The 13,064-nt window shown below is 41.6% G+C and overlaps 1 protein-coding gene across 1 annotated transcript in view; it reads right to left on the reverse strand.

Annotated features, from left to right (window-relative positions):
• The window catches only part of CHAT (choline O-acetyltransferase), a 692,169-nt gene that overhangs the window by 553,521 nt on the left and 125,584 nt on the right, over positions 1–13,064 (reverse strand). The window contains exon 2 of the mRNA XM_069610814.1: positions 6,902–7,043. Within this exon, the coding sequence (XP_069466915.1) occupies positions 6,902–6,964 (63 nt within the window). The 5' untranslated portion in view covers positions 6,965–7,043. The remainder of the gene's footprint in view (positions 1–6,901; positions 7,044–13,064) is intronic.

A 13,064-nucleotide genomic window follows, 5' to 3' on the forward strand; every position in this document is an offset into this window, starting at 1 on the left:
GAGAAGCCCGGAACGGCCGACTTCTCCCGTTGGGTTAGTGGGACAAATCGACCCCAAGACGAACTTGACTGAAACCCCTCTCTCTGCTGGCTGTACTTCCATTGCTGCTGCAGGAACCAAGTGCCAGAGGACAGGAACACCAGAATTGAGTGCATTGTTTTTAAGCCAGACCTGAGCTCCAGGATGATCCTACGGACTCCCTCGAAGCAGGGCTGACCAAGCCTGAGCCACCTCAACAAGTGCTGGACCCCAGAAGCAATGAAGGTCCAAAAGGTGTCCAAGAACCACAGTGGTGCTATTAGCGAGAAGCTAAAACCGCAAAGGGCTGCTGTTCTGAACTTTGCCCATTTCTGCCACTGACCTTCGAATCATAGTGCAGGAGTCCCCATTCTTTCTCCCTCTTGTCCCCAAGACTGAAGCCCAGGAACGACAGGATCTGCAGGAACTACAACAGGAACAGAAAACAGCTGGAACCATTTCTTCAGACCCAAGGTATTGTGAACTAAGGGGTACATACCTCTTGTTTGTGTAGCTTGCTTGCTCTCAGTTGAGACTTGCATTTGCTGTCTATTGCAGAGTTGCTTGCATCTTTTCCCTTCACAAGCCTCCCACCTTGTGGCCCAACATTGATTTATTTTTCAACAAAACTATAACATTGTGCAAGACTTTTTACATACCTTCAAGAAGTGCCTCAGCTCCCCTAGACTTTGCTCAATTGACATTGGCTGTACTGGCTCTCTGTAGACTCTTCTAACCTCTGACTTTGTGTTTAACTGTCCCTCCAAAAAGTAATATATACTTTACTTGTATAGCTGGGAAAGGGTTAATATACATTGCACTGGGGGGTTCAAACGTGCTTACCTGTTTGAGAAACTTGTTAACCATTGTTTCCTTCCCTAACGTTTTCCTTCTTGCCACAACTTCAGTATTACCATTTAAGTGTGAAAAGTGATATATAAATGTCCACAGTGTCCTAGCTATTGAGGTCACGTCAGCCATCCCAAAAGGGTATCTACTTACTTTATTGAATTGAAGGAGTGTATATTGGAGTTTATTTTTATTGTTGCTGATTGCTCCCTTCTAAAGAAGGGTTATATTAAGACTGAATGTTAAATTAATAAATAATTATTTACTCAAGCAACCTTGAGTATAAGTGTTATTTGATTACTTGTCACTGTCAAACGCTATGTTGCAACCATACAGCTCACATTGAACCCTCTTGAGAAAGGCCTGGCTGCTCAGTCACACTACCAACATGTGTAGTACAGGCCTATATCAAAGGTTGGGTTACCTATTACCAAGAGGACAAGTCTGGTGTAGTCTCCTACAGGGTTACTACATACAATCTTGCCTAACATGCATGCTCTAATATGTATGCCATTGGTGTGTCCAACTAGCTCTGTGTACTTGAATGGCCTCTTGAAGACCATAGTCAGACATGGGATACTTTAAGAGAGGATGCATAAAATGAGTTAGTGCATTTTTATCCAGCACTGAAAGTGGGTGGGGAGTGGCTAGGTAGCTAGCAGAAACACATAGGTATCAGGTGAGGGAATAGGCGCAGTCACTCATTTTGAAGTAGGCAGGAGAGTCACAAGGGTGAAATTATGTAACTGATGGACAGAATTTTGCATGCATCTAAGTTGTATTGGGTTTGAGGTGGCAATGCATATTTTTGGTGTGTGTAATCAAGTAGTGTTTATTGAGAAGTGTGAAGATGGTGTAGAGGTGAGTCGAATATCCCCACCCAATGCTCCTCTCCCATGATGCCTATATGTTGATATGATATGATATGGCATTTGTAACGCGCCTATACACAAGTGTTTCAAGGCGCGACGAGGCGGGGGGGAACAAGGGGAAGACAGACAGCGATCCTACTAGGCCAGGTGTCATTCAGATCGCGCAAGTGCAGGGGTGAGGGGAAGGGAAAAGTGCAAGGGGAAGTGCAGTACAAGGTAAGTAGCGTAAAAAAAAAAAAAAAAGAGCCAGAATGTGAAACACGTGCATTGCCTATGAATACCTATATCAAAAAGAATCCTCGAAGTAAGATTTCCATTGAGGAAGCGTACATGCATACACGACAATATGATGGCTATTTCAATTAAATCCCGGAGGAAGAGGGAAAAGCAAGCAAGAAAACAGATTGGTGTCGTCATGAAAAGCAGAATTGACGCACACAGAAGAGATGCAGAAGACGAGAGAACATAAAGATTCTATAAGCGCTATGTTGAAGGTGTTAAAGATGAGCAACATTTCGGGCTTGAGATGAAGATGTTCATGCTACAGAAATAATGAAGAAGTTATTGAATCATTTTATAAGTGTACAGAAGCAGTAAAGAAAGTAGACAAAGTATTCTTTAAGGCTGGCTATTTAGTGAATAGATTGCGGTGATGCGCCAACGTATATACATAGGAAATGTAAGGACTATAGATGATTCCACAATGTGCTTTAGCAGAGCTGGATTTTGAAAGCAGAAAGGCGTTTTCAGTATGTCGCAGTTAGAAATAAATCGAAAACTCAAACATGGATGTGGATCAAAGAAAGGTTTGGTAGGATCAACACCAAGAAGCCAAGGCCGTCTTGGGCTCGGATGTGCGTACAAACAATTAAAGAACGTGTGAAAGAACAAAACTCCTGTCTCTAGTGAGAGGCGAGAACATTGAAGACGTCAGAGGTTCATAGTAGTATTTTAAATGAAGTAAGACTCAAAATCGTGGTCTACAGTCACGTGGTCAGATGAGAATAGACACTATGATGAACTGTATCGAAACCGAGAAGACAGAGTATGCTATACTCCCTCATATTCTTCAGCACAGAGAACATTTCCAAGGCCGAGTTCAAAGCCTTAATTGACTAGTAGGCAGCAAGTGTGATAATGAATGCCAGGGCTAATTGATGGGAAGTTATGGTTGTGGCCAGCCCACTGGCACCTGGATGCCAGCCTGCGTGCTGCTTACACATGTGGAATATTACAGAGGGGTACAAGGGTGCCAGCCAATCATAGAGACACACATAATAGAGAGCCCTATTGTTTGCATAACCAATGGGACGTCGTTTATTTGTTGACGTTCGTTGTGACCTGCACTAGAGGAGGGCTTAGTTGCCGCACCTGATGTTAGAGACCCAATCACTTTCCCTGAACAGCATGGAATGTATACCTAGATGTTCCTTGCAAGCCTATCACCATTCCAAATAGGTTTTTGTAGTTTGCAACGTAAATTGACGTCAGTAGTGACGGGTTTTCAGTATATAACTTGCTTTTTTTAATATGTTGAGTTGAGTTGAGAGTGTGAGCATCGAGCAAACGTGCTGATGTTTGTTGTAACTCCCTGTTTTAGATAATTGCTATTAAAACAATCACATTTTGCCAACTTCCTGAGTCAGCTTTGATTATTGATGTTTGAGTAATATTCTGCATCCCCATCTGTCTCTAAGTATTGCTGCCTCGTATTAAAGGGCTAAGTCGGATTTCCCAGTTCAATGGGTTAGTGGTGACCGGGCGTGATACAGTTATGTTTCGTTGTGATGGGGTGCTTAAATTTACATTAAAGACACCTGATTTTAAAAGCTCTGGTGACAGTAATGCCATTATATATGAGAGATAAATCACAGTAAGTATTGTAAAATGCAAAAAATAAAAGAATACATGAATTCGACCCAGAGCACAGACACCCGAGCTCACAACAAGCCTCCCTAACACACAGAGCACAAGCCCTATACCTTGCATTGTTCGTATCTATCACAGAGTCTGCGAAACCCATGGATGGGACCCTGTTACCCTCCACCCAACAGCCAGAGTATAAACACAATACTTGGCACGTATTGGTGCCTGGGTTTAAAAACATAAGTGTTTTTCACCCATGTTCGATGCTGACTGTCTCCATAGAGTGGATGCAAGTACAGAAACACATGAACACACCTTTCATCTGGGTCTAGGTGTTGGTTGTATATCACAAACCCTTACTAACAGGGGACTATCCAGAGTTGCAAAACTGGGGGGACTTTTCCCACCAAATGCACCTTGGACAATTAATGATAAACTTACACACAATCATTCCTGCACCCCATATGGTGACTTGAATCATTACCCTATGCCTGCAACATTCGGACAGGGGTGGGAGATGGGGCTTTGTGCTCATGCTGTGCATCTGACCCTGCCCCTTATTGGGCTTGCAGTGCATTCGATTTCCTGGGGTGTGACCCAAATTGTGCTCCTTGTGTGCCACCCATTGTGCACGTGGGGTGCAGAGCATGAACATGCAGCCACACTGATGTCCGTATCCTTCTCCAGGCTCCCGTTCTACAGGCAGCAAGGCTAAGCTGTAACACACAGCAACACTGATGTCCCAGACAGGATGCCGAAAAGAAAAAGAAAAGTCATCAGGACACAGCAAGAAAGTGCTTAACCGGCAGCCACAAACTGCACTATAGCCAAGCAATAATGCACACCATGCTTGCTTTATCAAAAAAGCATGGTACGTGTCACCACCTTTCCAGACCAGAACCTTAGTTGCAGGCAGTGCAGTCCCCCCATGCCCCACTGCTGTGTGATGGCCTCCCTTCTGGGCATCTATGACAAAGCTTATCATACATGGTCAGAAAAGAAGTCATGCCATAGTAAGCAGGCAGGCAGCAGGTGCCTTTGGGGGCCTCTATGACCATGGGGCACTGGTAAGCCAAACAGACTGGCCATGCCTCAGGGTGGCCCTGAGCACATAGCACTGTGTGTTGTCCATGTCCCGTCCATGTCCCGCACCGCTCCAGGCTGCAGCTGCTACAGTGGGCCATGGCGGGGTGGCACAGGGCACCTGGAGACCATGTAAATGGTAGCGGTGCACAGTACGAATGAAACATACCATAACAGGGACACCTGTTTCCGGTGTGTTCCTGCTCATACGGCAACATAAATCCTTGGAGTGGGACAACAAGCAGCTGTCCCAGCAGCCCTGCTTGTGACGCCACTGGTTACTATTGAAGCAAACTCACATAAAACCGTCAATAAAAGTGTTGTTGTTACTGCAGGACAGTTTGAATTGGGTTGAAAGAAGTTAGTTGTTAATGATTGTACCAAAATAAATTTGATTTTAAAGACAAGTTATAATCTATCTGCATTGCAAAACTAACTGACCACATGAACACTCCCATTTCTGCATGTAGTCTTGCATGTTAAAATAATTAAAATAATTAAACAAGGTTAAATTAAGAATGTGTTTATAGTAAATAACACAGAAAAGATTTGCTTCTTGTTAAGAGTTCAATAATTTTCTTATTTTCCAGAACAGCTTGCAATTGAAACTGGAAGCTAATATTGTTCATTTTGTGGTATTTGTTCACGAAAAACGAAACCTTTCTTTGGCAATGTGACCACAAAATTCAGGGTCTCTTTGTTATTTGTCCCTGAATCCCTCATGCTAACATTTTCAGGGACACAATGTGGCAAGTAACCACAAAGACGTGATGAGATTTACTATAATGAAATATAATGTACGAAAGTTAGGTTTCTATTCATAAGAGCATTCGAATGAGACAGTTATTCAACTTTACATTACTAGAATGGAAAATCAGCAAATAATATAAATATTCTTTTACATAAAATTTATGCAATTGTATGCTTCATGATTAACAATGTGCGGAATTGATATTCAAGTTGACGTAAAGAGTGCACATCCTAAATGTCAATTGTAACAAACATTTTATTTATGTATACTTATTCTCAAACTTATTTTTCCAATTAGATACTGATATATATTTTTTTGCCTTCTCAAATGTACAAAGTTACATCATTCGGATATGCGTGTGCCTTGGATACAATCGTCCCATGGATGGGTTCTTTAATCATAACTGGAAGATAACCATCAGTGACTAAACAGTAATAACCTTATTCTGCGATAATGGTGAGGCACCAGTTTGCCCATTTACGCTGCAATTTGCAAAGTGCTGCATTTTAACGTGAAAAGAAAACCATTTTTCCTCACAATTGGAACACCATGTGCAGCGATACGGAAACGAAGATAGGACATAAGTGCATTAGATTTTACCACATGGAACTTTGACTTCAGAATTCAAGTACAGATCGATGAGGGCAATCTGAAACCTTTGAATGGAATGTGACAGGCAAACTAAACAGAACTATGCCTTGTAGTAAACAGCGTTTTCTTGCAATCATTAAATTCAGAAAAGTTTTCAATGATTCCTTGGATGTAATATTCTATTTTTAACTTGAATTTAAAAATATTACGACTTGGTAAAATCCCAATGATTACTATTTTCTTAAAAGTGTACGTTGTTTCCTTCTTTTTGGGAAAAGAAAGTAAACTTTTATGCTGGGTGTTTGTGTGTTGACCTTCCTGGTTTTGCCTTAGGGAACGTGATGACACAGGTGATGACAGGGTACGTTTAGCTACGCTGTGCACCAATGTTATGAGGAGCATATCGGTTTGACATCTCACGGTCAACTTGAGGGGTGGATGACCTCATTTACTGCCGCTTGAACTTAGGGCGATGGATCAACATAAAAGATTAGCACAAGATGGCAGTTTCCGACCCATGAGTTTCGCAGTTGTAAATGTGAAAAAACTGATGGTAAAATGCATTGTATTTCTTTTTTGGATTGATGGATATATGCTCAAAAATACATGCCCTGTTCATTGTGCCAATAACATTCCTGATAGGACTGCCCCTTTAAAGATGTATCATTTAAGCAATATCATTGAAGTATTATTAATAAAAAAAACAACAATCGCACTGACTTAACAGGCAACTGCAGTTTTCAAGTTAGCAATGACTTGTGTGTGCAAGTTTTGGCCTACAACTCCCATCATTCCTAGGCAGTAAACTCAATGGTGAGGGAGCATGGGAGTCATAGTCCGAAACATCAGAAGATGGTCACTGTGCACATACCTCCTCCACTTTGCAGCCATTTTCGCTCGTCTTTTCCTTGGAGTGCTTCTCAAGAACAGGCATCCTCAAAGTTCATTTGCCGGAGATGGAGAATCGGGAACGGAAGTCACAGGGGTGATATGGCACGGTGACTCACCACGTGCTGAAGGAAGGAATATTTTGTGCATGTTAATTAAAGATATTCCAACAACACACACTGCAGATACAAGACATGAGACCTTGCTGCTTTGATAGGCATCCAAGTAAGAGTAGCATTGTGTACAGATTGGGAAAACAAATTAAGATTCACAAAAAGTATGGAAATTACGATGATATGATTCTAGCAAAAATGAACTTCACTCCAATACTTCACTCCTCATGTTATATAGACTTACAAATGATGACCACTAATAATATCCAATGCTAAATTGTAAACACCAGGCTTTCCAAACAAATTATATATTTTTTCGATATTTCACATAGTGCAGACCAAGCTCCAAGTAGAACAAGAGCACACTTAGGGATAACGTTTGTTGCACCGCAAACTCCTTGACTATACAACAGTATGTTGTGTAGGGTTAGGTGAGCCCGGAAAACAGGACATAGGGGTGGCGGGGAGGGGCATAGAAACATTTAATCAGTACAATACTAGACAGCACAATCTACAGTTGATGTTAACCATATTCACAATTTGAGTTCAAGGGAGATAGCCATAGACGGTCAGAAGTCAGAAGAGCGCACGTATAGTAAAGTATTTCAAGGTACACTCACTGTGTGACCCCTTCCAATCTGTTTACCGGTTCAAACATTCCCCCAAAGACTGCTATCACTGATATCCTCAACCAATGGCCATCACTCTCACCCCTCCTCCATCCTGATTCTACTTGACCTTTCTGCAGCCTTAAACACTGTGGATCTCCTTCAAAATCTTTCCACCCTAGTCTCCAAAAACACTCTCCAACTGCTGTTTCTCCATCTCATGGAACTCTATGGCCTCCTCCCCCACGCCATTCCCAGTGGGCGATTCTGGAGGAGTGAGTGCACGGCCCACTGCTCTTCACGCTCTACACCTACTCCCTTGGTAAACTCACCTCTTTGCTTCAGCTATCACTTTGTTGCTGCAGTTACTGAGATCTTTTTCTCTTCCCCTCCTTAACCATTGCAATCTCAGAACTTATAACCAATGTCTTGATGCCATATGCCACTCGATGATTCTACACTGCTTCATGCCAATTCCTCTAGGGCAAATGTCATCTCTTTCTCTTCCTCCAACATCAACCCGACCCTTCCTTCTCCATCTCCTTGTCACCCACTCATCCTTGGCGATCCACGGTGCAGTTCTCTTTGACTGTGACCTTACGCTCTCGAGGTTTATAACAGCCACTGCCAACGCAGCCATGCTTTACCTCATCAACATCATAAAAATATGCAGCACCTCACCCACCACTCCACAAAACCTCTAATCTTCACTGTAGTGCTCAGTAAACTGACTATTGTGTGAACCTACTCCTTGGTCTTTCCCTATACTCTTTCATACCTCTCAACAAAGTTCTCACATTTGCATCACACATCCTTCCCTCACCTCCTCCATCAGACACCAAGTCGGATGTCTCTCTGTGCAAAATCACACTCTCTTTAAAATCCTGCACATCATCTTCAAATCCTTCCGTGGCCTTGCTCTGCACACCATTGATGACTGCATCTCTCTGTATACCACCAACCAGAATCTTTGATTCTCCACCCTCTGCAACCTACCTACCCCTGTCACTTGGACCTGCTCCCGCTTTCCCTCCTTTTCTCTACTAGCCCTTCTTCACTGGAATCTTCTCTCACCCAATATCAATACCATCCCCTCAGAGTAACTCTTCAAAACAAAGATTATATTGCTAGTGCTTGACGGAGCCCCTAATAATCCTACTCCTACACTTTACAGGGACCACCTTACTCACGCCTTACACCCGTTTCTCTCACGATCACTCCAGTGAAATTCCAACTACGCTATTAATGATTCTTGTCACTTTTATGTCCGGTTATTTATGTCCTGCTGTCTAGTTCTCTGGCATGTTTTCCAAATAACAGTAGTGTATCACCCAGCCCAGCGGATTAAGTACCTCCATGCTTATTGTAAAGGCACCCTGACCAGGGAGTGCTCTGCCAACCATGGTTACTATGTAGATCATTTCTGGTTAAAAGGTCATCCCTGTGCTTAAATAAATCCAAATACAATAGACAGCAACATGTTTTAAGATCCGCAACTCAGGTAGTAGACCATATCTCTTCACTGGTTATCAGAGGACACTATACAATTAATAGATATGACCCTACATCTAGCAATGAAGCTAGAGGATATTCAATCTGAGGCTTCTATGCTGACATGTGGGAATCTCACTAGTGCCCAATTATCCACCTATGTTGACTTATCAGTATATGCCAAGGCAGTTTTTCTATAGGTCATCCAGATGATAGACATATAAAATAATTAATAAAAACAGGTAACATTTGGTAAGATCTCACTGTGATAGTTCAAGGAAGCTTGGCAATGAAGAGGTTTCTTTTGGACAACTCAGTAATTGAAAACCAATATCTAATTTGTCTGAAATGACGAATGGGTTACAGCCTTGGGATTGATTGTTAACTCTTCATTAGATAACTTCAATGACTTGTGTACTTTGTGGTCTGAGCATCGGTGTCCAGACACCACAGAACACTACAGTAAAGAAGATGGTGGAAGTGGAGCACGTTTATGCAAAATAAATCATATTTCAGCCATTACAAATCATCCAGTTTGTCTGGATCCAATGTAAAGTTTAATGGCTAACATATGGTTGCAGCAATTGATTTGTGATCTCTTTCTGTTTTTTTGTTTTGTTTAAAATAGTATTTATTTATTTAGTCGATATTTCGTTCTAGCTCATGGTTCTGTGACCTGTGCCTTCAGAGATGCTTTGGCCCATGACTCCTTCACCACTGACTATGCCGAGAAAGGATGTTGGGAGTTGTAGTCTAAAACATCTTAAGAGCAAAAGGTTGCAGATATTTGTAACTTGTCGGTCTGCCGTTTTTACTCTTTTATTCCTCTTTTCTTTGGCTTTTGTTACTTTGTAAAGTGCGCAGGCATGCAGCTGCATTGAGGTTGTGCTACTTTAAATTGTATTACTATATCAAATACAATAATAACACTTGAAGTAGTATTTGGTCTTTGCGCTAGTTATCGCCAATATATAACTAAAAGATAAATTGTCCTGCTTGCCCCACATGCTTTCAAAATATCCAACTGAGCACTTTCATATATCCCGTCCTTTACATTGACGAATTTAAAGCAAGGTTTCAATGGGCAGCATCATAGAGCCGAGATATGAGGAAAATCATCAGTCTTTTGGGGAAATGTAAAAAGCTCTTATTTAGGTGCATCAATTTTGTTATTAATTCAGCTAACATTGATTTCTGGATTGCTGTGCCTAGAAACAATTCACTCAGTGATGTGTGCTATATAAATGAAATAAAACTTAACTTAGGCATGTGTGGGTACAGGATGCTCAGTGTCCTATCTATTAAAGGGCCTGGGGTAGCGGCCCTGTAGTTATGGTTAAATTGCTCAACAGAGAGGAAGAGCACTTTTTGGCGGTTTATAACTTTGCCCCCCCACCCCTAAACAAATCCTCACGAAACTTTGCAAAAAAAGTATATAGCCCTGTCAGATCGATCCTGCAAAGTTTGGTGAGGTTTCATCAAGGGCGGGAAAAGTTATAAGGGGGTCCCAAAATGTGTGTTTTTTCCCATAGACACAATGGGAAAATGTTTTGCTCACGTCTACAGCCCAAACCACTGGATTTTCACCATTATTTGCAGCAGGAGCGGCGGCTTGGTCCTGAAAATGTGCTTTTGTAAATTTGGTGTAAATCCGTCCAGTAATTATTTTTAAATGCCCATAATGTAGCTATAAAAAATGTGTGATATCCCTTTCCCTGGGTACTCACTTCCCTGTTCTGACGCGCCTGATGATTGGATAGTGGAAAGCATGAGGTGGGTAAGATTTTTGGAAATGCCAACCAGGTTGGATTCACGGACAGCGCCTATTGTCCACGAACATCACAGTAAAAACATTAAAAAACAGGTCAGGGGTGATGAGGATGGAATGGGATATGGCCGCGAACAGTCCGGCAAAGTCCTGTGATTGTCGCAAACATCTTAAATGTTCGGGGGCATCTATACTTATTTGTGCATTACACGGTTGGTGAAAAGCAGTTTTTGGATGGCTTATAACTTTGAAGCCACTTAAAGAAACTGCATGAAATTTTGGAATTTCATTCTAGACCTTATACTAAAAGGTTTTTCAAAGTTTGGTGCTGTTTTGTCAAGAGGCAACAAAATTAGAGGCGGTGTCCCAAAATATTGCAAAGGCTTATGAATATGGTGCCATTTGACAAATCTGCACAGAATTTTGCAAACAAATTTAAGATCTAGATATAAATGTTCTTGCAAAGTTTGGTGGGATTTTGTCAAGAGGGGCCAAACTTAGAGGGGGTTCTCAATATTTTAAGATGGCGTATAACTTTGTTGCCATTTGACAAATGTGGTCAAAGGTTTTCAGAAAGATTATAGACCCAACCTTGAATGTTTTGCGAAGTATGAGTGGATTTTGTTAAGTGGGGGCTAAGTTATATGACTATTGTATGTGCATACATTTTGACACTTTTGAAAAAATAAAACATGGGTGGATTTCCAGCAAACTTGTGCATGAGCATTGGCAAGGACCTTAAAGCATGGCTTTGCAAATGTGTCCATGTTTTATTTTTTGACAAGTGTCATAATGTACAAAAAATAGTGATATATCTTTGGTGACTGAGGTTTAGCCTGTGGCCATGGTAGCGGCCAGATTGTCCAGGTCATGGCATAAGGTTGTATCTGGCTACTGGCCATGACCACGATGGATTGATCAATGGGATTAAAATGGCCATGTCTACCAGGGACCAGCTATGTGGTAAAGTTTATTGAAATTGGGATAGGTTTGAACGGGAACAAAATGTGCTTGTGGGTACAGGTTGAAGTGCTGGATGGGATTGCAGCAAATATGCACAAGGATGGTCATCAAGAACTGTAAAGCATGGTTTTGCAAATATGTAAGTATAAATAGTAAGTACACAGCACAGTGAAATAACTTTGGTTTCTGGACAATGGGCCTGGCCGTCAGCAAGGAGAAATGCGTACTTTACTTTGTTTATTGGGGCATGCAGCATGGCCAAAGCAGTAGGTATGAATGGGAAAACATATTCTGTTTGTGGTTACAGCATGAAGTGGTGGACTAGATTACAACAAACCTGCGTGACGAGCATTAACAAGGACCTGCAGGCATGTTTTTGGAAACATGCCTTGTGTTTTATTTTTCCAAAGTGTAAGAATGTAAGTAGAAAAACTAGTAATATACATTTGGTGTCTGGGTAGTGGGCCTAGCTCTCAGCAAACTCAAATGTGTACTCTTATTTGCTTATTGGGGAATGCAGCATGGCCGAAGCCTATGCCCCATGGATTTGGAGACTGGTCATGGTTGCAAGCCATGAGCATTGGTCATTGGTTACATTAGTATGGTAAAGTGGACACTGAACTAGGATGCAGGGTAGGTGTAGTGCATAATAGAGGTGGTTTGGTTCAGCTGGGGTCATGATGGAGCCTTATGCCTTAGGCAATTGAACAAGGATTTCCATTCCCAGCATGCACTACTGATAACAACAGGTATGTGTTGCAAAAAAATGTTTCTTAAAGGAGCTTTATAGTTCTTTCATATATGTGAAAAGAGGAATTATCAATAACTTATATACAGTGATGTAACACCATCAAACATTTTCACTTATAAACATATATTAAATTGACAGAAAAAACTTTACTAAAGGGATGTCATGGTTAAGATGCATCCCACCCTTGGGACTCCTCTGCTCCAGTAGTTACACAGTGGTGTCCCACCTTGGCATACCTTGGCATTTCCTTCCTGGGTTCTCATGAGCACTTGATCATCTGTACTGCCCCTTCTATTTGTGCACTTCTCTCACTGTACAATGAATATGTGCATTTATAAGAGCATTGTTTACAATTTTTGGGGATAGGTAAGGAAAATGTAGATGGAAAAAATGTGTAAAAGGTTAAGTGGCAGTTGGTGTGTGGAAGCTTAATATGGTCATAGGGTTCTCTC

Source organism: Ambystoma mexicanum, chromosome 8 (assembly GCF_040938575.1).
Source record: "Ambystoma mexicanum isolate Mex_15411 chromosome 8, UKY_AmexF1_1, whole genome shotgun sequence".
Classification (NCBI taxonomy): domain Eukaryota; kingdom Metazoa; phylum Chordata; class Amphibia; order Caudata; family Ambystomatidae; genus Ambystoma; species Ambystoma mexicanum.